Source organism: Acomys minous (assembly GCF_964271855.1).
Source record: "Acomys minous genome assembly, chromosome: 9".
In the NCBI taxonomy this organism is placed as follows: Eukaryota; Metazoa; Chordata; class Mammalia; order Rodentia; family Muridae; genus Acomys; species Acomys minous.
This window is the reverse complement of record NC_140490.1, coordinates 7,063,138-7,080,160: the sequence shown is the minus strand read 5'-3', so window position 1 is coordinate 7,080,160 and position 17,023 is coordinate 7,063,138. Positions and strand designations below refer to the sequence as shown.

General features: G+C 45.5%; 1 protein-coding gene across 5 annotated transcripts in view; it reads right to left on the bottom strand.

The window, feature by feature from the left end:
- The window catches only part of CFAP70 (cilia and flagella associated protein 70), a 67,744-nt gene that overhangs the window by 17,057 nt on the left and 33,664 nt on the right, over nt 1-17,023 (bottom strand). For all 5 annotated transcript variants that reach the window (XM_084794935.1, XM_084794938.1, XM_084794939.1 and 2 more), the window contains exons 13-19: nt 16,673-16,764; nt 12,277-12,337; nt 11,369-11,563; nt 8,594-8,725; nt 3,875-4,000; nt 1,342-1,475; nt 12-127 (exon numbers count right to left, since the gene is read on the bottom strand). In XM_084794935.1, coding sequence (XP_084651061.1) covers nt 12-127; nt 1,342-1,475; nt 3,875-4,000; nt 8,594-8,725; nt 11,369-11,563; nt 12,277-12,337; nt 16,673-16,764 — 856 coding nt within the window. The remainder of the gene's footprint in view (nt 1-11; nt 128-1,341; nt 1,476-3,874; nt 4,001-8,593; nt 8,726-11,368; nt 11,564-12,276; nt 12,338-16,672; nt 16,765-17,023) is intronic.

The window sequence follows — 17,023 nt, the reverse complement described above, 5'->3', positions numbered from 1 at the left end:
AAACAGCGTACCAAGTAAAGTCCAGGCAATAACACTGGTGGGTTCCAGGCATGTAGCATCCTCAAAAAAGATTTCTGCTTGTTCATGGTTCTCCATCAAGACAGCCAGGACACCGCACAGCAACAAGCTGAGAAGAGACCCATTAGCAGGTTAGCAGTCTGCTCCTGTGGCACTTTACCGACACAGAGTAGGTTAGCAGTCTGGTCCTGTGGCACTTTAATGACACAGAGTAGGTTAGCAGTCTGGTCCTGTGGCACTTTAATGACACAGAGTAGGTTAGCAGTCTGGTCCTGTGGCACTTTAATGACACAGAGTAGGTTAGCAGTCTGGTCCTGTGGCACTTTACTGACACTGAGCAGGTTAGCAGTCTGGTCCTGTGGCACTTTACTGACATAGAGCAGGTTAGCAGTCTGGTCCTGTGGCACTTTAATGACACAGAGTAGGTTAGCAGTCTGGTCCTGTGGCACTTTAATGACACAGAGTAGGTTAGCAGTCTGGTCCTGTGGCACTTTAATGACACAGAGTAGGTTAGCAGTCTGGTCCTGTGGCACTTTACTGACATAGAGCAGGTTAGCAGTCTGGTCCTGTGGCACTTTAATGACACAGAGTAGGTTAGCAGTCTGCTCCTGTGGCACTTTAATGACATAGACCAGGTTAGCAGTCTGGTCCTGTGGCACTTTAATGACACAGAGTAGGTTAGCAGTCTGGTCCTGTGGCACTTTACTGACACTGAGCAGGTTAGCAGTCTGGTCCTGTGGCACTTTAATGACACAGAGTAGGTTAGCAGTCTGGTCCTGTGGCACTTTAATGACACAGAGTAGGTTAGCAGTCTGGTCCTGTGGCACTTTAATGACACAGAGTAGGTTAGCAGTCTGGTCCTGTGGCACTTTACCGACACAGAGTAGGTTAGCAGTCTGGTCCTGTGCACTTTACCGACACAGAGTAGGTTAGCAGTCTGGTCCTGTGGCACTTTAATGACACAGAGTAGGTTAGCAGTCTGGTCCTGTGGCACTTTTCTGACATAGAGCAGGTTAGCAGTCTGGTCCTGTGGCACTTTAATGACACTGAGTAGGTTAGCAGTCTGGTCCTGTGGCACTTTACTGACACTGAGCAGGTTAGCAGTCTGGTCCTGTGGCACTTTACTGACACAGAGTAGGTTAGCAGTCTGGTCCTGTGGCACTTTAATGACACAGAGTAGGTTAGCCGTCTGGTCCTGTGGCACTTTAATGACACAGAGTAGGTTAGCAGTCTGGTCCTGTGGCACTTTAACGACAATCTGTTCAGCTAGTAGTAGGCAGAAGACAGCTTCTCTGCTACGACACATTCATGCCTCGCCTCTACCTGTGAATATGACTCTCATTCAGGGAAAGGGCTTTCCGGAAACACTCCTGCGCTTTCACGTTGTCTTCAATGAGAAGGCAGAAGGCACCATAATCCAGCCAGTGGTCCAGGTTCTGGGGTTCCCGGACCAACCTCTAGGGACACAAAATATGGGGAGGGACAGGGTTAATGCAACGCCACGGCCAACTCTTTGTGCATACAACACAGTAAATGTCCCACAAATACCACATGTTCTACGAAAGCTGAAAATATCACTTTTCTTCTGCTTATGCAGGAACTCACATGCCTGAAGTACTGTTCTAGCTTTGAGTATATAGTTTTTTTTAAGTGTTGACATGACTTAGAAACTGAATCCTTAAAAAACAAAAAAACAAAAAACAAAAAAAAACCCCTGAATCCTTGTTGGGGGCTGGTCTGGTGTTCTGTTTATCCAGATGCTAAATTATGGCCCCAAGACCTGATTAGCTAATAAAGAAAGGCTGGACAGCCTGTAACTGGGCAGAAAAGAGGTAGGTGAGGGGGACTGGAGAGATGGCTCAGAGGTTGGGAGCACTGGCTGCTCTTCCAGAGGTCCTGAGTTCAATTCCCAGCAACCACATGGTGGCTCACAGCCATCTATAATGAGATCTGGTGCCCTCTTCTGGTGTGTATGAAGACAGTGTACTCATATACATAAAATAAATAAATAAATCTTTAAAAAAATAAAAGAGGTAGGTGAGGCTTTGGTTCCATGGCTTGGTGTCTCAGGTAGGGACCACAAGTCGGTGAGAGGAGGAGAGTGAGAGGAAGAAGATGGAGAGAGAGAGGGTGTGGCCTGATGGAGCAGGTTCAGCCCAGACAGGATGAAGACTGGTGAGTAACTTGGGGCACATGGCTCAGAGGCAGCCAGACCAGCTTAGGAAATCAGTAGAAATTGTACCTGTCTAGCTGTTGCACTAAAGCGGGTTAAATACATCAATAGGTCTCTGTCCTCCAGACCTAATAAATATTTTAGAATAAATCCTCAAGAGATTTATTCCTAGACTCAACCAATACCTTAGGAACTAAGGACTCACTTTATTGCACCAGGCATAAGTAATAATTACTGCCATAATCTTGAGATGGCAAATACACAAAATTATCTATAAATCCAAGAAAAAGGATGCCTCATGTAAAGAAAACTACAAACATGGTTTCAAGAAATTAGCCATACCTTTAATCCCAGCACCTGGGAAGCAGAGGCAGGCAGATCTCTGGGAGTTAGAGGCCAGCCTGGTCTACACAGAGAGTTCCAGGACAGCCAAGGTTGCATAGAGAAACCAACTCTCCAAAAGCAAAAACAACAACAAAAAGAAAGAAGGGAGGGAGGGAGGGAGGGAAGGAGGGAGGGAGAGAAAACATGAATAAATGGAAAGATGCCCTGAGTTCAGGTTAGGACGGGACGATTTAGTGTTGTTAAGATGTCAGGACTGCCAAGAGTAATCTACAAATAACAGCAACCCCTGTCAAAATCCCAACAGAAATCCTTAAAAAGTTAAACATAGAATCACCATATAACCAGCAATTCCTCTCTTAGGTATATCCAAAATAATTAAAACAGATACTAAGTACTTTTACAAAAAAATGTTGCATTTTGAGTCTTTTGTTTTGTTTTGTTTTGTTTCTAGACCAGGCTGGCCTCAAACTCACTGAGATTCACCTGCCTCTGCTTCACAAATTTAATCTCCTGGGATTAAAGGGGTGCACCGCTACTATAGCCAGCTGCATTTAGAGTCTTAAATTTTGGACACAAGTTGCTTGAAAAATATATGTTCTACAAATAATTTCTCCTACTCTGTACTTTCATAGCCCTGGCTAGCCAGGAACTTGTTACATAGCCCAAGCTGGCTTCTAATTTATGGCAAAAGCCCGGCTTGACTGATCACTTTTAATGTTAATAAAAAACTACAATTTGGGGGCTGGAGAGATGGCTCAGAGGTTAAGAACATTGGCTGTTCTTCCAAAGGTCCTGAGTTCAATTCCCAGCAACCACATGGTGGCTCACAACCATCTGTAATGTGATCTGATGCCCTCTTCTGTCATGCAGGCAGAGCACTGGATACATAATAAATAAATAAATCTTTTAAAAAAACCTACAATTTGCAGGTGGTGATGGTGGTGACACACCCCTTTAGTCCCAACTCTAGAGAGGCAGAGGCAGGCAGATCTCTGAGTGAGTTCCAGGACAGCCAGGGCCACACAGGAAAACCCTGCCTTGAAAAACAAAACCAACCAACCAACCCTATAAACAGACAAAAAATAAAAATATAAAAAAAAAATAAAAACCCAGCCGGGTGTGGTGGCGCACGACTTTAATCCCAGCACTTGGGAGGCAGAGGCAGGCAGATCGCAGTGAGTCAAGGCCAGCCTGGTCTATAAAGCAAGTCCAGGACAGCCAAGGCTACACAGAGAGACCTTGTCTGGAAAAACCAAAAATAAATAAATAAATAAAACCCTACAATTTTACACAGATTCACAGATAACAAGGACAACAGTCACTGAGATGTTCGGCTACCTCTTCATAGTAAACTGCTGCCATTTCGAAGTTCTCGTTGACTTCTGCCTCAAATGCGAAGAGCCGGAGCTGCTCGGTGCTTGTTGGGATCGTGGAGGTGGCCTCTTGGATGTCATCTGGCATGGACTTGTCATTGAGAGCGCAAAGGGACAAAATAAACAACCACATGTGGAGATGCTTATGAGAATGAACTGGATATGAGGTCAGTCATAACATACATGAGACGATGGCGCATGTGTGCGTGCTTGTGCATGTGTGCATATGTGTACATGCATGCATGCTTGCGTGTGTCTGAAGGAGTACGCTTGTCTTGGATTCACTCTGTGGACCACGCAGGCCTTTAACTTTCTTTCTTTTTTTTTTTAATTTTAAGAAGATTTATTTATTATTATGTATACAGTGCTCTACCTGCACATACACCTGTAAGACAGAAGTCATCAGATAACATTATAGATGGTTGTGAGCCACCATGTGGTTGCTGGGAATTGAACTCAGGACCTCTGGAGGAGCAGTCAGTGCCCTGATGCTCTGAGCCATCTCTCCAGCCCCGGCCTTTAACTTTCAATCCTCCTGAGTAACTGGTATTTCGTGCCTCAGCTGCAGGGCTAGGTCCCAACATTTCAGTATGGGCTTATTTCATAGAGGTAACAGAAAGGCTAGGCTAACCACAGCAGGCGCTTGGCAGGCAGAGGCAGAAGGCTCAGTTCAAGACCGTCCTAGGCTACAAAGCAAGTTTAGGACTAGCCTAGATTATGTGAAACATTGTCAAAAGGAAGGAAAAGAAGTCATTAGGCAAGCAACCCTGAATGTTTAAAATGTATTAGAGATGGAGCCAGGACCTTGCAGGTGCCAGGCAAATGCTCTGAGCTGTTTATCCCTAGTCTAAACCCTCAAGATTTTTTTTTGGTAATAAATTATTTTTTATAATTTATTTATTTTTTAGTGTTTTGCTTACACATCTGTCTGTGTGATGGTTAGGGGCAATTGTGAGCTGCCATGTGGGTGCCGGGAATTGAACCCGGGGCCTCTGAAAAAGCAGCCAGTGCTCTTAGTTGCCGACCCATCTCTGCAGCCACTAGACCCTCAACTCTTTTTTGTTATTTTGTCTTTTTTTTTTTTTTCCAGAACTGAGGACTGAACCCAGGGCCTTGCGCTTGCTAGGCAAGCGCTCTACCACTGAGCTAAATCCCCAACCCCAGACCCTCAACTCTTAACTCCCCATATAAGCTGTTTACATCTGTGGCTCTGTGCTCTTGCTTTCTAATGAAGAGTCACCCAAAGTTTACTCCATTTCTTTCTTTCTTTAGCTTTGGCTGTCTTGGACTTACTTTGGAGACCAGGCTGGCCTTGAACTCAGAGCGATCCACCTGCCTCTGCCTCCTGAGTGCTGGAATTAAGTGCATGTGTCACCATGCCCAAGGCTAAACCTTCCATTTCAAACCTTGATTCTTTCACAGTCGTATACATTGGGCTTTCTAACAATAGCTCCCTCCCTTTACACATGTATGCAATTTCTTGTTTATTTTCACTGAGACAGGCTCCCACACTACTGCCCATGATAGTTTGACATGTACAATATAGGCCAGGCAGACCTAGAACTTGCTACGAAGCATCAAGCTGGCCTCCAACTCATAGGTATCCTCCTGCCTCACTCAGCTGCTTAAGTGCAGGACTTACATAAATGTGAGTGACCACACCCAGTCCTCCACTTGGTTTTACCTTTTCTACTTTGCTCACTTCATTTACCAAACCTGTATCCATGCTTGCCTTAAAGAGAGAAGCCCTGTAATTTCTAGATTCTGTTTTCTTTTGTCCAACTTCTTGAATGTATATTATGTCTTATTTTACCCCTCAATTAACTTTAATTTGAATCTTCCCAGTGTAAATGAAATTCCCATGTAAAGTTTAATAATAACCTCTTTATTTTCAAACCTAACAAAATTCCACAGATTTGTTTTTCTTGAATTCCTAAGCATTGAACAGTATAGATCTGTCTTCTTTTTAATTCTTTCTCTTAGGCTCTGGCAACCCCACACTCTGCTGCTTCCTTGACACTCCCACTTGCTGCCATGGCCGTCTCTTCCACTCATCCATCCCTTTGCTGACATTTAAGGAGTCTACCATCAGGGTCTCTCGTCTTTCCCCATAACTTTTTCAGGCAGCTGCATCTATGGTCACACGACTCCTCAAACCTCGTCTCTAGCTCAGACCGCTTTCTCTTAAGCAATGACTCACTAGTTCTGATGTTCAAGACCAACCCAGTCTCACCTGCATCCCTAAATCTACTCCTGCTCTGTTCCCTGCCCACCGATGGCTCAGTCACTGAGCCTTAAACTTAAGAACGCTTGACTCAGGGCCAGAAGATGGCTCAGAGGTTAAGAGCATTGGCTGTTCTTGCAGAGGTCTTGGGTTCAGTTCCCGGCACCCACATGGTTGCAGCTCACAATGGCCTATCACTCGGTTCCTGATGCCCTCTTCTGGCCACCTTGGGCACTGCATGCACATAGCACACATACATGCAGGTAAGACATGCATATAAAATGAAGATAAATAAATGTTAAAAAAAAAAAAAAAGAATCCTTGGGGCTGGAGAGATGGCTTAGTAATAAGAGTACTGTCTGTTCTTCCAGGGGTCCTGAGTTCAATTCTCAGCAACCACATGGTGGCTCACAACCATCTATAATGTGATCTGATGCCCTCTTCTGATGTACAAGTGTATATGGAGTCAGAACACTGTAATAAATAAATAAATATATTTTTAAAAAAGAATTCTTGACCCTTCTTCCCTTAGTACATAGTAACCAGACAATATCCTCAATATCACCTTGAATACAGCCTCTGTAAGTGCTTTGAGAGAACTTTTCTGTAGAATATTAATCTAATCAAACTATATCACAGTATGAGCAATTCAATTCATTGTTCCTGTTAATGGGAAAAAGAGGAACACTTTAAATTAAAAAAAATTATTTTGGGCTGGAGAGATGGCTCAGCAGTTAAGAACACTTAACTGCTCTTGCAGAGGTCCTGAGTTCAATTCCTAGCACCCACGTAGTGGCTCACAACTATCTATACTGGGTTCTGATGCCCTCTTCTGGCCTGCAGATAGAACATTCATATAAGTAAATAAATCTTTTAGAAATTATTTTCTGTGTATGGATGTTTCACCTGCTAATTTCTGTGTACCATGTACATGCCTGGTGCCATGGACTCCAGAAGATGGCGTCAGATCTCCATGGAACTGAAATCACAGGTGGTTGTGAGCCAGCCACCATGTAGGTGCTAGAAATTGAACCCAGGTCCTCTGGAAGAGCATCCAGTGCTCTCAACAGTTGCTGAGCCGTTCCTCTGACCCTGCAAAGCTTCCTTGTGTAGCACTCCTGCCCCCCGCCCCACCACACTCCCGATAACCTCATCAGGAGTGGACCCCCAGCTTCAAGTCCTGCTTCTCCAATGTGTATGCCATAGAGTCCCTGAGCCTTGTGACGACCTGGCGGCTCAGTGCTCTGAAGCATCCTCCTGGAGATCTTTGCAGCTTCGAAGGCCCAGCTCAAGCCACAAATCCTTCAGGAAGCTTCCCTGAAAGATCCCAGTGTCACGCAGAGACAGGCCGCAATCACAGCACTTACCTCGCTTGCTTTTCAAGCCTGCTCCTCTACCAGCCAAAGGTTCTCTGGAGGCAGAAGGCAGACGCTCAGGACAGTAGTCAGGAGCTTTGCGAACACCCATGCCCGTGTCCGAGCAGCGCTGCTCCCTTAGTCCTATACTATTGCGTTCTCCTGTCTCACCTAGTCCACAAGACTGAAGCATGGAAAAGGACAGGTCAGGTGGCAGCGAAGAGAGAGCAAACAGGACAGACAGGCTGTGGGGTGGCACTGCTGGTTGGAGACTCTCTGGTGTATAATAAGAGTTGATTTTGTCACTGTTCACACCAAGTAGCACCTAACTACATTCAGGAATGCATAAAACCGGGCAAGAGACAAACTGTACAAATGCAGGCACAAACAGAGGCGTGGGTAGAAAGGCCGATTGCCGGTCACTAAAATGCAAGGTAGCTCGGTGGGTAAAGGAGGCTGCTGCCAGTGCAGGGACCTGCACCTGTCCCTGAGACCACGTGGAGACCACATGTCCCTTGACATGTACAATATGGCACATGCACACACAAAATAAACACAAATGTGACTTTAAAACTGTAAAGGCATATTTTAATTGCCACTGTCCTCTTTACAGTAGCAGTTCAAACATGCCTTTTCAAATATCTAAAAACGTGGTTTTCTCTTATTTTTATTATCCTGAAGAAAAATTGAGACGTGTGCACATTCACAAAATCATGTTTTGTTTCATTATTTCCATAGCCTTTACTTAACAATTCTGCCACACTAAAAATCTCTTCGTTCTGCTTATGTGTGTGCGTACTTTTGGTGCATGCCTGCTCGTCCCTGAGGCCAGATGAACGTTTAGATTCCCTGAAATTAGAATTACAGACAGTTATGAGCCATCATGTGCATGCTGGGAATCAGACTCGTGTTTTCTGGAAGAGCTCTTAACCACAGAGCCATCTCTCCAGCTCAAGAACTAATTTTTCTCAGAAACTGAAAGAGTATGTTCCTTATACAGAACAGATCATTTCATCTGTATTTGCTGTACAAAGGAGGAAAATATACAAAGAATGAAGGAGTTAATTTGAAAGGAGCCTGGCTGCTCTCAGCTGCAAACACCCACCTGGTTCAGGGCCACGTGCATTTGATCGATCAGGAACACATAAAGCTCACTGATGAAAGTCTGCAGCTCCTCCTGGTTTTCAAATGCTGTTGTCTTCAAGTATTTCTCTCTCACAATCTTCACCACGGCATGCTGCAAGGCACACACATGTTCACTTCTGAGGACGCGCCTCAGCAGTGTGCCGACACCACGCTGCTCAAAACCTCAAGTGCTGGTCAGCTCTTCTCCCCTTACCTGCGAGGCTATCAGCTCCCGTCCACCTGTTCTGGGTGGGTTTGTTTATTTAAAGACAGAGTCTCAAGCTGAGCAAGGGGGAGTACGCCTCTAATCCCAGCTCTCGGGAGGCAGAGGCAGGCAGATCTCTGTGAGTTCGAGGCTAGCCTGGCCTACAAAGTGAGTCCAGGACAGCCAAGGCTACACAGAGAAACCCTGTCTTGAAAAATAAAAATAAAATAAAATAATAAGGTAAAGAAGAGTCTCACTGTGTAGCCCAGGCTAGCCTGGAATGCACTAGGTGTAGCTCTCAGTGCTCTTGAACGCCATCTCCTGCCTCTGTTTCCCTAGCTTTGAAGACCTGCGCCTGCAGCCTGGAGTAGAAGAAATTCTTTTCTCAATTTTGCAGTGTTTGTGAGCTGTGTCTTTCCCAGCAGCTATGTGCTGTAAGGGAGAAAGTAACGTCTGAGGCTGGAGAACGGAATTCCGGTTTAAACACTGTCACTCTGTGTTTGTTTGTTTGTTTTCAAGACAGGGTCTGACTGTAGCCCTGGCTGTCCTGGAACTCGCTCTGTAGACCAGGCTGGCCTTGAACTCACAGAGATCCTCCTGCCTCTGCCTCCCGAGTGCTGGGATTAAAGGGGTGCGCCACCACCCGCCCGGCATCATATATTCCACTTTGGTACCTCAGTTTCCTCATTTGTTAAGCGAATACATAGCTCTAGCATTGCCTTCATACTTTAGGTGATGATTGAGAAGCTGAACAAGCAAAGCAGAAGTCTGAAATGTTGCACAACGCCATGTGTGGTGGCACATGCCTGTAAAGCCAGCACTAGGACGGCAGAGCCCTGGCAGAACCATGGAGACGGCCAAGGTTGTACAGCCAGATCCTGTCTAAAAACAAACTCACACAAATACAGTAGTCTTTCTGTGGCCACAGTTTCAGTTGCCCATAGTCAATTCCGGTTTGAAAACAAGTGGAAATTTCCAGAAAGAAAACAATCCATAAGCTTTAAGCTGAGCACTGCTCTGGGCAGATACAGCATCTGACACTGCTTCCATTTCATACTGTATAGGGTGCCATACACATTAGGGTACTAAGCACTCGGTAGACATGTCGTTACCAGATTGACAGCCAAGGTACCACAGCACGTATATTTAACAGTCCCAACTGAACGTAAAAAAGGCACCTAAGAACCAGAATGAGTGATGGCAATGGTTTGATATTCCGTAAGAGAAGCCATAAAATGCTTCCTGTGAGTGAAAAAAATCATAGGCACGTACACATAGGAAAACATACAAGGTTCAGTATTATCCACAGATTTTCTTTTTTAATATTTATTTATTATATACACAGTGCTCTGCCTGTATGTACACCTGCAACCCTGAAGAGGGCACCAGATCTCATTATAGATGGTTGTGAGCCACCATGTGATTGCTAGGAGTTGAACTCATGACCTTTGGAAGAACAGACAGTGCTCTTAACCTCTGAGCAACACTCCAGCCCTTATTGACAGTTTTAAGCTAGTTACTTGTTTATATTTTATATGTATGGGTGTTTTGCCTGCATATATGTCTGTGCACCACATGTGTATCTGACCCCAACAGAGGCCAGAAGAGGGTATCAGAGTCCCTGAGATCAGAGTTACAGATGGCTGGTGAGCCAACATGTAGGTGCTGGGAACCAAACCTGGGTCCTCTGGAAGACCAACCAGTGTTCTTTTTTTTTTTTTTTTTCAAGACAGGGTCTCTCTGTGTAGCCTTGGCTGTTCTGGACTCACTTTGTAGACCAGGCTGGCCTCGAACTCACGGTGATCCACCAGCCTCTGCCTCCCAAGTGCTGGGATTAAAGGCATGCGCCACCACGCCCGGCACCAACCAGTGTTCTTAACTGCTGAGCCATCCCTGCTGCTCCTTGCCCATGGTTCAGAGCACCTACTGGGAGTCTCAGAACATCTATAGCTCAGATGTAGGGAGAATAATATATATGTATCGCATGTTGGTATAGCCTGGCAGCTGCTGGGTTTTTCTCCCTAAGTCAGGTTATATACTAAACCTCTTCATCATATCAATACCCATAATAGCCCCAGGTGATGATATTAGTATCTCTTGTTGCTCAACCCCCACCCCCAAAGCTGGCCTTAACTTTGTTATGTAGCCAAGGCTGGCCTTGAACTCCTGATCCTTCACCTTCTAAGAGCTGGGACTGCAGGTGTGCAGCACCAGCTCTCAACTCCTATTCTGCAGGAAACTTAATGAGACTTAATGAGAGATGTGGAGAACTGGTCATAGTGTCAGGAACATAAACTCTGCTAGTGGGGGGGGCGTGTGGAGTCTGTTCCCGGGTCCTGCTCGAGCCCACTCGGACCCAAGTGAAGACTGAGTCTTACAGGCTCTCACTTGGAATAACTCTGAACCATCGGAGACCACAGGAGTGGATTGTTTTCTGGCATTCTCTCCCAGAGAACGTGGCCAAGTGGAATCAGAGCAGCACTGTTCAGCATGTGTGTAAGGAAGGGGCGCCACTGGCTGACAGGATGACTAAGGAAATGCTCGCTTTACCTTGAGCTGTTCTTTGAAGGCAAAGTATTTTCCAGAGCAATTGAGCTCATAGCTGAGCTGGCACTTCTGCTCCTCCATGGTCTCACTGTCTATGTCACCCCCGACTTTAGCCACCTGCTTTCCAAACATGCGGTGGTACTCATCCAGGATGGCTCTAGAAATGTTCTTGATCTGTGTGTGGTAGTCGTTCACCGCCTGGGAAGACAGCAGATATCGGGTAGTAAACAGGCCTGAAAGGTACCGAGATCAGGGGTTAGAAACCCCAAGCCATGGTGGTTCTAAACTGAGCTGTTCCACTGTACACGACTTGCTGATCACTGATCACAAATGGATCTGAATAAAAAAGCCTGTGAAGGGAATAGAGAAATGACTTAGAGGGTTAAGAGCGCTGCCTGCTCTTCCAAAGGTCCTGAGTTCAATTCCCAGCAACCACACGATGGCTCACAACCATTTATTTTTTCTTGGTGTTTTTTTTTTGTTGTTGTTTTGTTGTTTTTTTTTTTTTTTGGTTTTTCGAGACAGGGTTTCCCTGTGTGGCCTTGGCTGTCCTGGACTCACTTTGTAGACCAGGCTAGCCTGGAACTCACATCAATCCTCCTGCCTCTGCCTCTGCCTCCCGAGTGCTAGGATTAAAGGCATGCGCCACCACGCCCAGTTCACAACCATTTATAATAAGATCTGGTACCCTATTCTGGTGTACATGCAGGCAAAACACTGTGTATATATGACAAATAAATAAATAAATCTAAAAAATAAAAGCCTGTGAAGAAGCAGCAGAGATGGCACTGTGTGTACACCACCCACCACCCACCACCCACCACCCACCCCTCTCAGGAAGCCACACTGAAGAGCTCGTGTTGCCTTGAAATGCCTTGGCACCCACAATTTCGCCCTGCGTTAACACTTGCCTTCTGAGCTCCCCCTGTCCTGCGGGTGAGAGGTGGCCTGGGGGGTATCATTTCCTTGACCCTGTATCAGGAAAAAGCAACAAAACAAGAAAAGCTTTATTATCTCTGGGCAGGCCTGTGTTCCTTCATATCTCCCCAGAATCTGTGTGGAGTCTTGAGACTCCCTACTGCACTTGAGCACTGTTGTGTTCTCTCACGTAAAGCCCTAGATCTGTGCCCACGAACAGTACAGAGGAAGGTGCTGACCTGAGCCCTGGCTTTATCCTCACACTTTTTTTTTTTAAGTGTTGCTAAGTGGCCTCTGGACTAAGGGCTGGGAAATAGTGGGTATCACATCTGTCTGTGCTTTTGAGCACAGGTTTGGAAAACTAAGTTTCCCTTCCCTCTAGGATGAAAAGTGTGTTCATAGTCACAATTTATACACTGTATTATTAAATTACAATGATGCTAGCACACTCTAAGAGAATTTTTTTTTAAGATTTACTTGTTTGAAGCCAGGCATGGTGGCATATGCCTTTAATCCCAGCACTCGGGAGGTAGAGGCAGGCATATCTCTGTGAGTTCAAGGCCAGCCTGGTCTACAAAGTAAGTCTAGGACAGCCAGGGCTGTTACACAGAGAAACCTTGTCTCAAAAAAACTAAATAAATACTTACTTGTTTTTATTCTATATGTATGATTGTTTTGCCTGCAATCATAGATGTGCACAATGTGCTTGTGAGCATCAAAAGAGGCAGAAGAGAGCATTACATCCCCTAGAACTGGAGTTAAGAGCAGTTATTAGACACCATGTGGGTGCTGGGAACCAAGCTCAGGTCCTCTGGGAGAACATCCAAGTGCTCTTAGTCACTTAGCTGTCTCTCCAGCCCCATCTCGGTATAACTTTTCACTACAAAGCAACACATGCCAAAATGCCTCCCTTCTCTGTCTTGGGAGCCTCATGTGAGCCTACAAGGAGGACCGGGCATGGTGATGTACACCTGTGATCCCAGCACTTGGAAGATGGAAACAAGTGAACCAGGAGTTGAAGGGTAGCTTCAGCTACACAGCACACCTGAGGCCAGTCTGGGCTTCGGGGGCCCCTGTCTCAAAAAGCAAACAACAAAAACAAAACACAATGGAACAGAAGAAAGAACTTAAAAAGGCTAAGTCAGCGCTGGTCCCTTATCAGTTCAGATTCCTGTCAAAATATACCATACTGCCTTGTGATCCTCAATTCATAAGTTCAACTTGTCTCTAATAGGTCCTAAATAATTGTATAGAACTGCTAATGATTACTAATTTTAATCCTAGTTATCTTAAATATTTTATTTAATTTTAATTTATGTGCATTGGTGTGAGGGTGTCAGATCTTAGAGTTACAGACAGTTGTGAGCTGCCATGTGGGTGCTGGGAACTGAACTTGGGTCCTTTGGAAGAGCAGGCAGGGCTCTTAACCACTGAGCCATCTCTCCAGCCCCCAATCCTAGTTATCTTAATAGGCAATATATCTATACAGTAAGAAAAGACTTGGAATAATGTGTGGCAAAGTATCTCCTTTCAGCCTTGTTGTCAGCCTCCTAGGTTCCTCTCCAGAGATGATGTATCAGTTCATTCAAAGTATATGGTGAGGCGGGCCGGAGAGATGGCTCAGAGGTTAAGAGCACTGACTGCTCTTCCAGAGGTCCTCAGTTCAATTCCCAGCAACCACATGGTGGCTCACAACCATGTATAATGTAAGCTAATGCCCTCTTCTAATTGTAGGTGTATATGCAGGCAGAGCACTGTATACATAAAAATAAATAAGTCCTTAAATATATATAGATACACACACACACACACACACACACACATAAAGTTCCTCCTGTCCATCAGCAGCTTTTTTCTAGGCCTTGGGATGGAGCTAAACAACACAAGATTCTTGCCTTCATGGGCTTACTTTCTCATAGGGAAAGAAAGCTACTAAGATCAACATGGTAACCACATGGGGGAAATGGTGCAGGGAGGCAGCTTTGTGGGCCCAGGCTGGTGGAGCAGGAGAGCACACTTCATCAGAGGAGGCCTCACTGCGACTATCTGAGCAAAGGCCAAGGGAAGAGAAAGGGAAAGCCGTGTGAGGATGAGGAAACTTCAGGCAAAGCAGCAGCCAGTGTGAAGGGCTTGCTGCAAACACAAGCCTGTGATCCCAGCACTGAGGAAGCACAGGCAGGCGGGTCTCTGTGAGTTCAAGGCCGGCCTGCTCTACAGAATGAGTTAGGACAGCCAGGGCTACATACTGAGACGCTGCCTCAGAAACAAAACGAACACAATAACAAAAAATGAGCCTCGAGTGTGAGGAATAGGAAAGATATTAGTGTAGTAGGACTGAAGAAGCGAAGAAAACGCAGATGCAGACTATGTGGGCCATTGTCTTTTTAAGGACTTTTACTCAGGGTCTGATGAGGTTTCTCTGATAGTTTCTGAACAGGTGGGTTGACCTTCATGTTGATATAACCATTTTATAATGCTATATTAATAAGCAGGGGAGATGGTTCAAGCAGGATGACCTGAGTTTGAATCCCATCACCCACGTAAAAACACTACCATAGAAGAGCCGGATACAAGACCCAGAAAGACACGCATGGTATACACACACTTATAAGTGGTTATTAGCCCAACACAGATGTTCTCTGAGAGACTTCACCCAGCGGGGGCTCGGGACAGATGCTGGGACTCTGGACGGAGCGCTGAGGGTTGCAGGGAAGAGTGGGGGGAGGGGGATGGACACCTGGAGGGATCAGGGTCTGCACCCAGGGAGGCCTGCACAAACCGATGCACCAACCAAGGACATTGCCAGCTGAGAACCTAGACCCTGTTCAGATGTAGCTGATGGACAGCTGGGGGCAAGGAGAGCGGGACTGCCTCTGACCTGACTCGGCTGCCCAAGATTTGATCACCGCCCCTTGGTGGGGCGGCCTTGTAGGCAACACAGAAGAGATTGCAGGCTAACTGGATGACAGCTGATAGGCTGAGGTCTGATGGTGGGGAAAGAGGGACCCCCTGTCAGAGGTCTAGGGGAGGGGAAGAGGGTGGAAGAGGGAGGGAGGGTGGGAACAGGAAGATAAGAGCGAGGGGATAACAATCGGTATGTAATATGAAGAAATTATTAAAAAACAAAAATGGTACAGGATGGGCCTCACCTCTGGGGTGGGGGTGGGTGTGGGGGTGGACATGGGTAGGTGGGAGACAGGACGTTAGCAGGGTCCCGGGGTGGGAGTGGACATTGGGGGTGGGGGTGGACATGGTGTGGGGGTGGACATGGTTAAGTGGGAGACAGGAAGTTAGCAGAGTCTAGCAGTTTAGTTAAAATGTTATGCTCCATGTTGAGTGAAAAGACCCCATCTCAAAAAATAAGGTGAGGCCATAGAAAAGAGAAGTGAAACATTCCACAATTTATGGGATGTAGTGAATACAGTCCCCAGATGAAAATTTCCATTTCTAAATAGGTACATTAAATAGGAAGAGGGGAGCTGGGGACGCAGTACGGTTGGTAGGATGTTCGCCTAGTATGTAATAATTGCCTGGTTTGATTGCTAACAGTGCATAAAACCAGGTTTAGTGGTGCTCGCCTGCACCTGAGGATCAGAAGTCCTGGGCTGCCATTGGCTACACAGTCCAGGATACATAAAAATCAATCTTAAAACAAGACAAAGCAAAAACAGAAGAAAGACAAGTCAGCAACTTAATTGTACACTCTAAGGACAGAGAAAAAAAAGAGAGCAAACTTTGCCCAAGGTTTGCAGAAGGAAAGTTTTAAAAGTTTAGTAAGAAGAAGCTGGACAGTGATGGTGCACTCAGGCAGTTGAATCTCTGTGAGTTCAAGGCCAGCCTGGTCTACAAAGTGAGTCCAGGACAGCCAAGGCTACACAGAGAAACCCCATCTTGGAAAACTAAAAAAAAAAAAAAAAAAAAAAAGGTCTCACATGGTATCCCGGGCTGGAGAGATGGCTCAGAGGTTAAGGGCACTGACTGCTCTTCCAGAGGTCCTCAGTTCAATTCCCAGCAACCACATGGTGGCTCACAGCCATCTATAATGAGATCTGATGCCCTCTTCTGGCCTGCAGGCATACATGCAGGCAGAGCATTGTATACATAATACATAAATAAATCTTTTTTTAAAAAGAAAAAGAAAGTACTGTTACAGCACAGGAGGAATTTGAGTGTTTCATACTTTCTTGCTCATGTCAACTTTTGAATTTAATAATGGAAAGAAAAAAAAGAACTTAATGATGTTTGCAAAGAGGACACAATAATGGAATAAACCCTAACCTGTAACAAAGACACTGCTGCTGGGGATGGGGAAACTACACTTTGGGGACAATCTGAGTGCCTTGTCTTCATTCCTAAACTGTGCCAAACAGGAGAGTGAGTGCCCCATACCTTCTGGCGAGTTCCTCCGGCATTCGCTTCGGAACCAAGGCTTTGTCCAGCTGGATCTCCAAGACAATGTATGTCCCCGCTTCTAAATATTGCTGCAAAGACATTGTTACTTGTTAATTTCATACAAAGACAGTAATGAAACATTTTTAGCAACATCAAGTACTACTTACAACATAGGAAGGAAAAACATGTGTATAAACTGCATATAACTGTACACGCAGAGTGATTGCTATGGTTCAAACGTAGCAGTAGTGGCTAGCTCACGGCAGAAAGTGTATTCATGTCTATTTTTGGAAATTTCCACTCCAGTGGATCCTGTTGAAATTACTTTGAGTTTTTTGAGACAGGGTT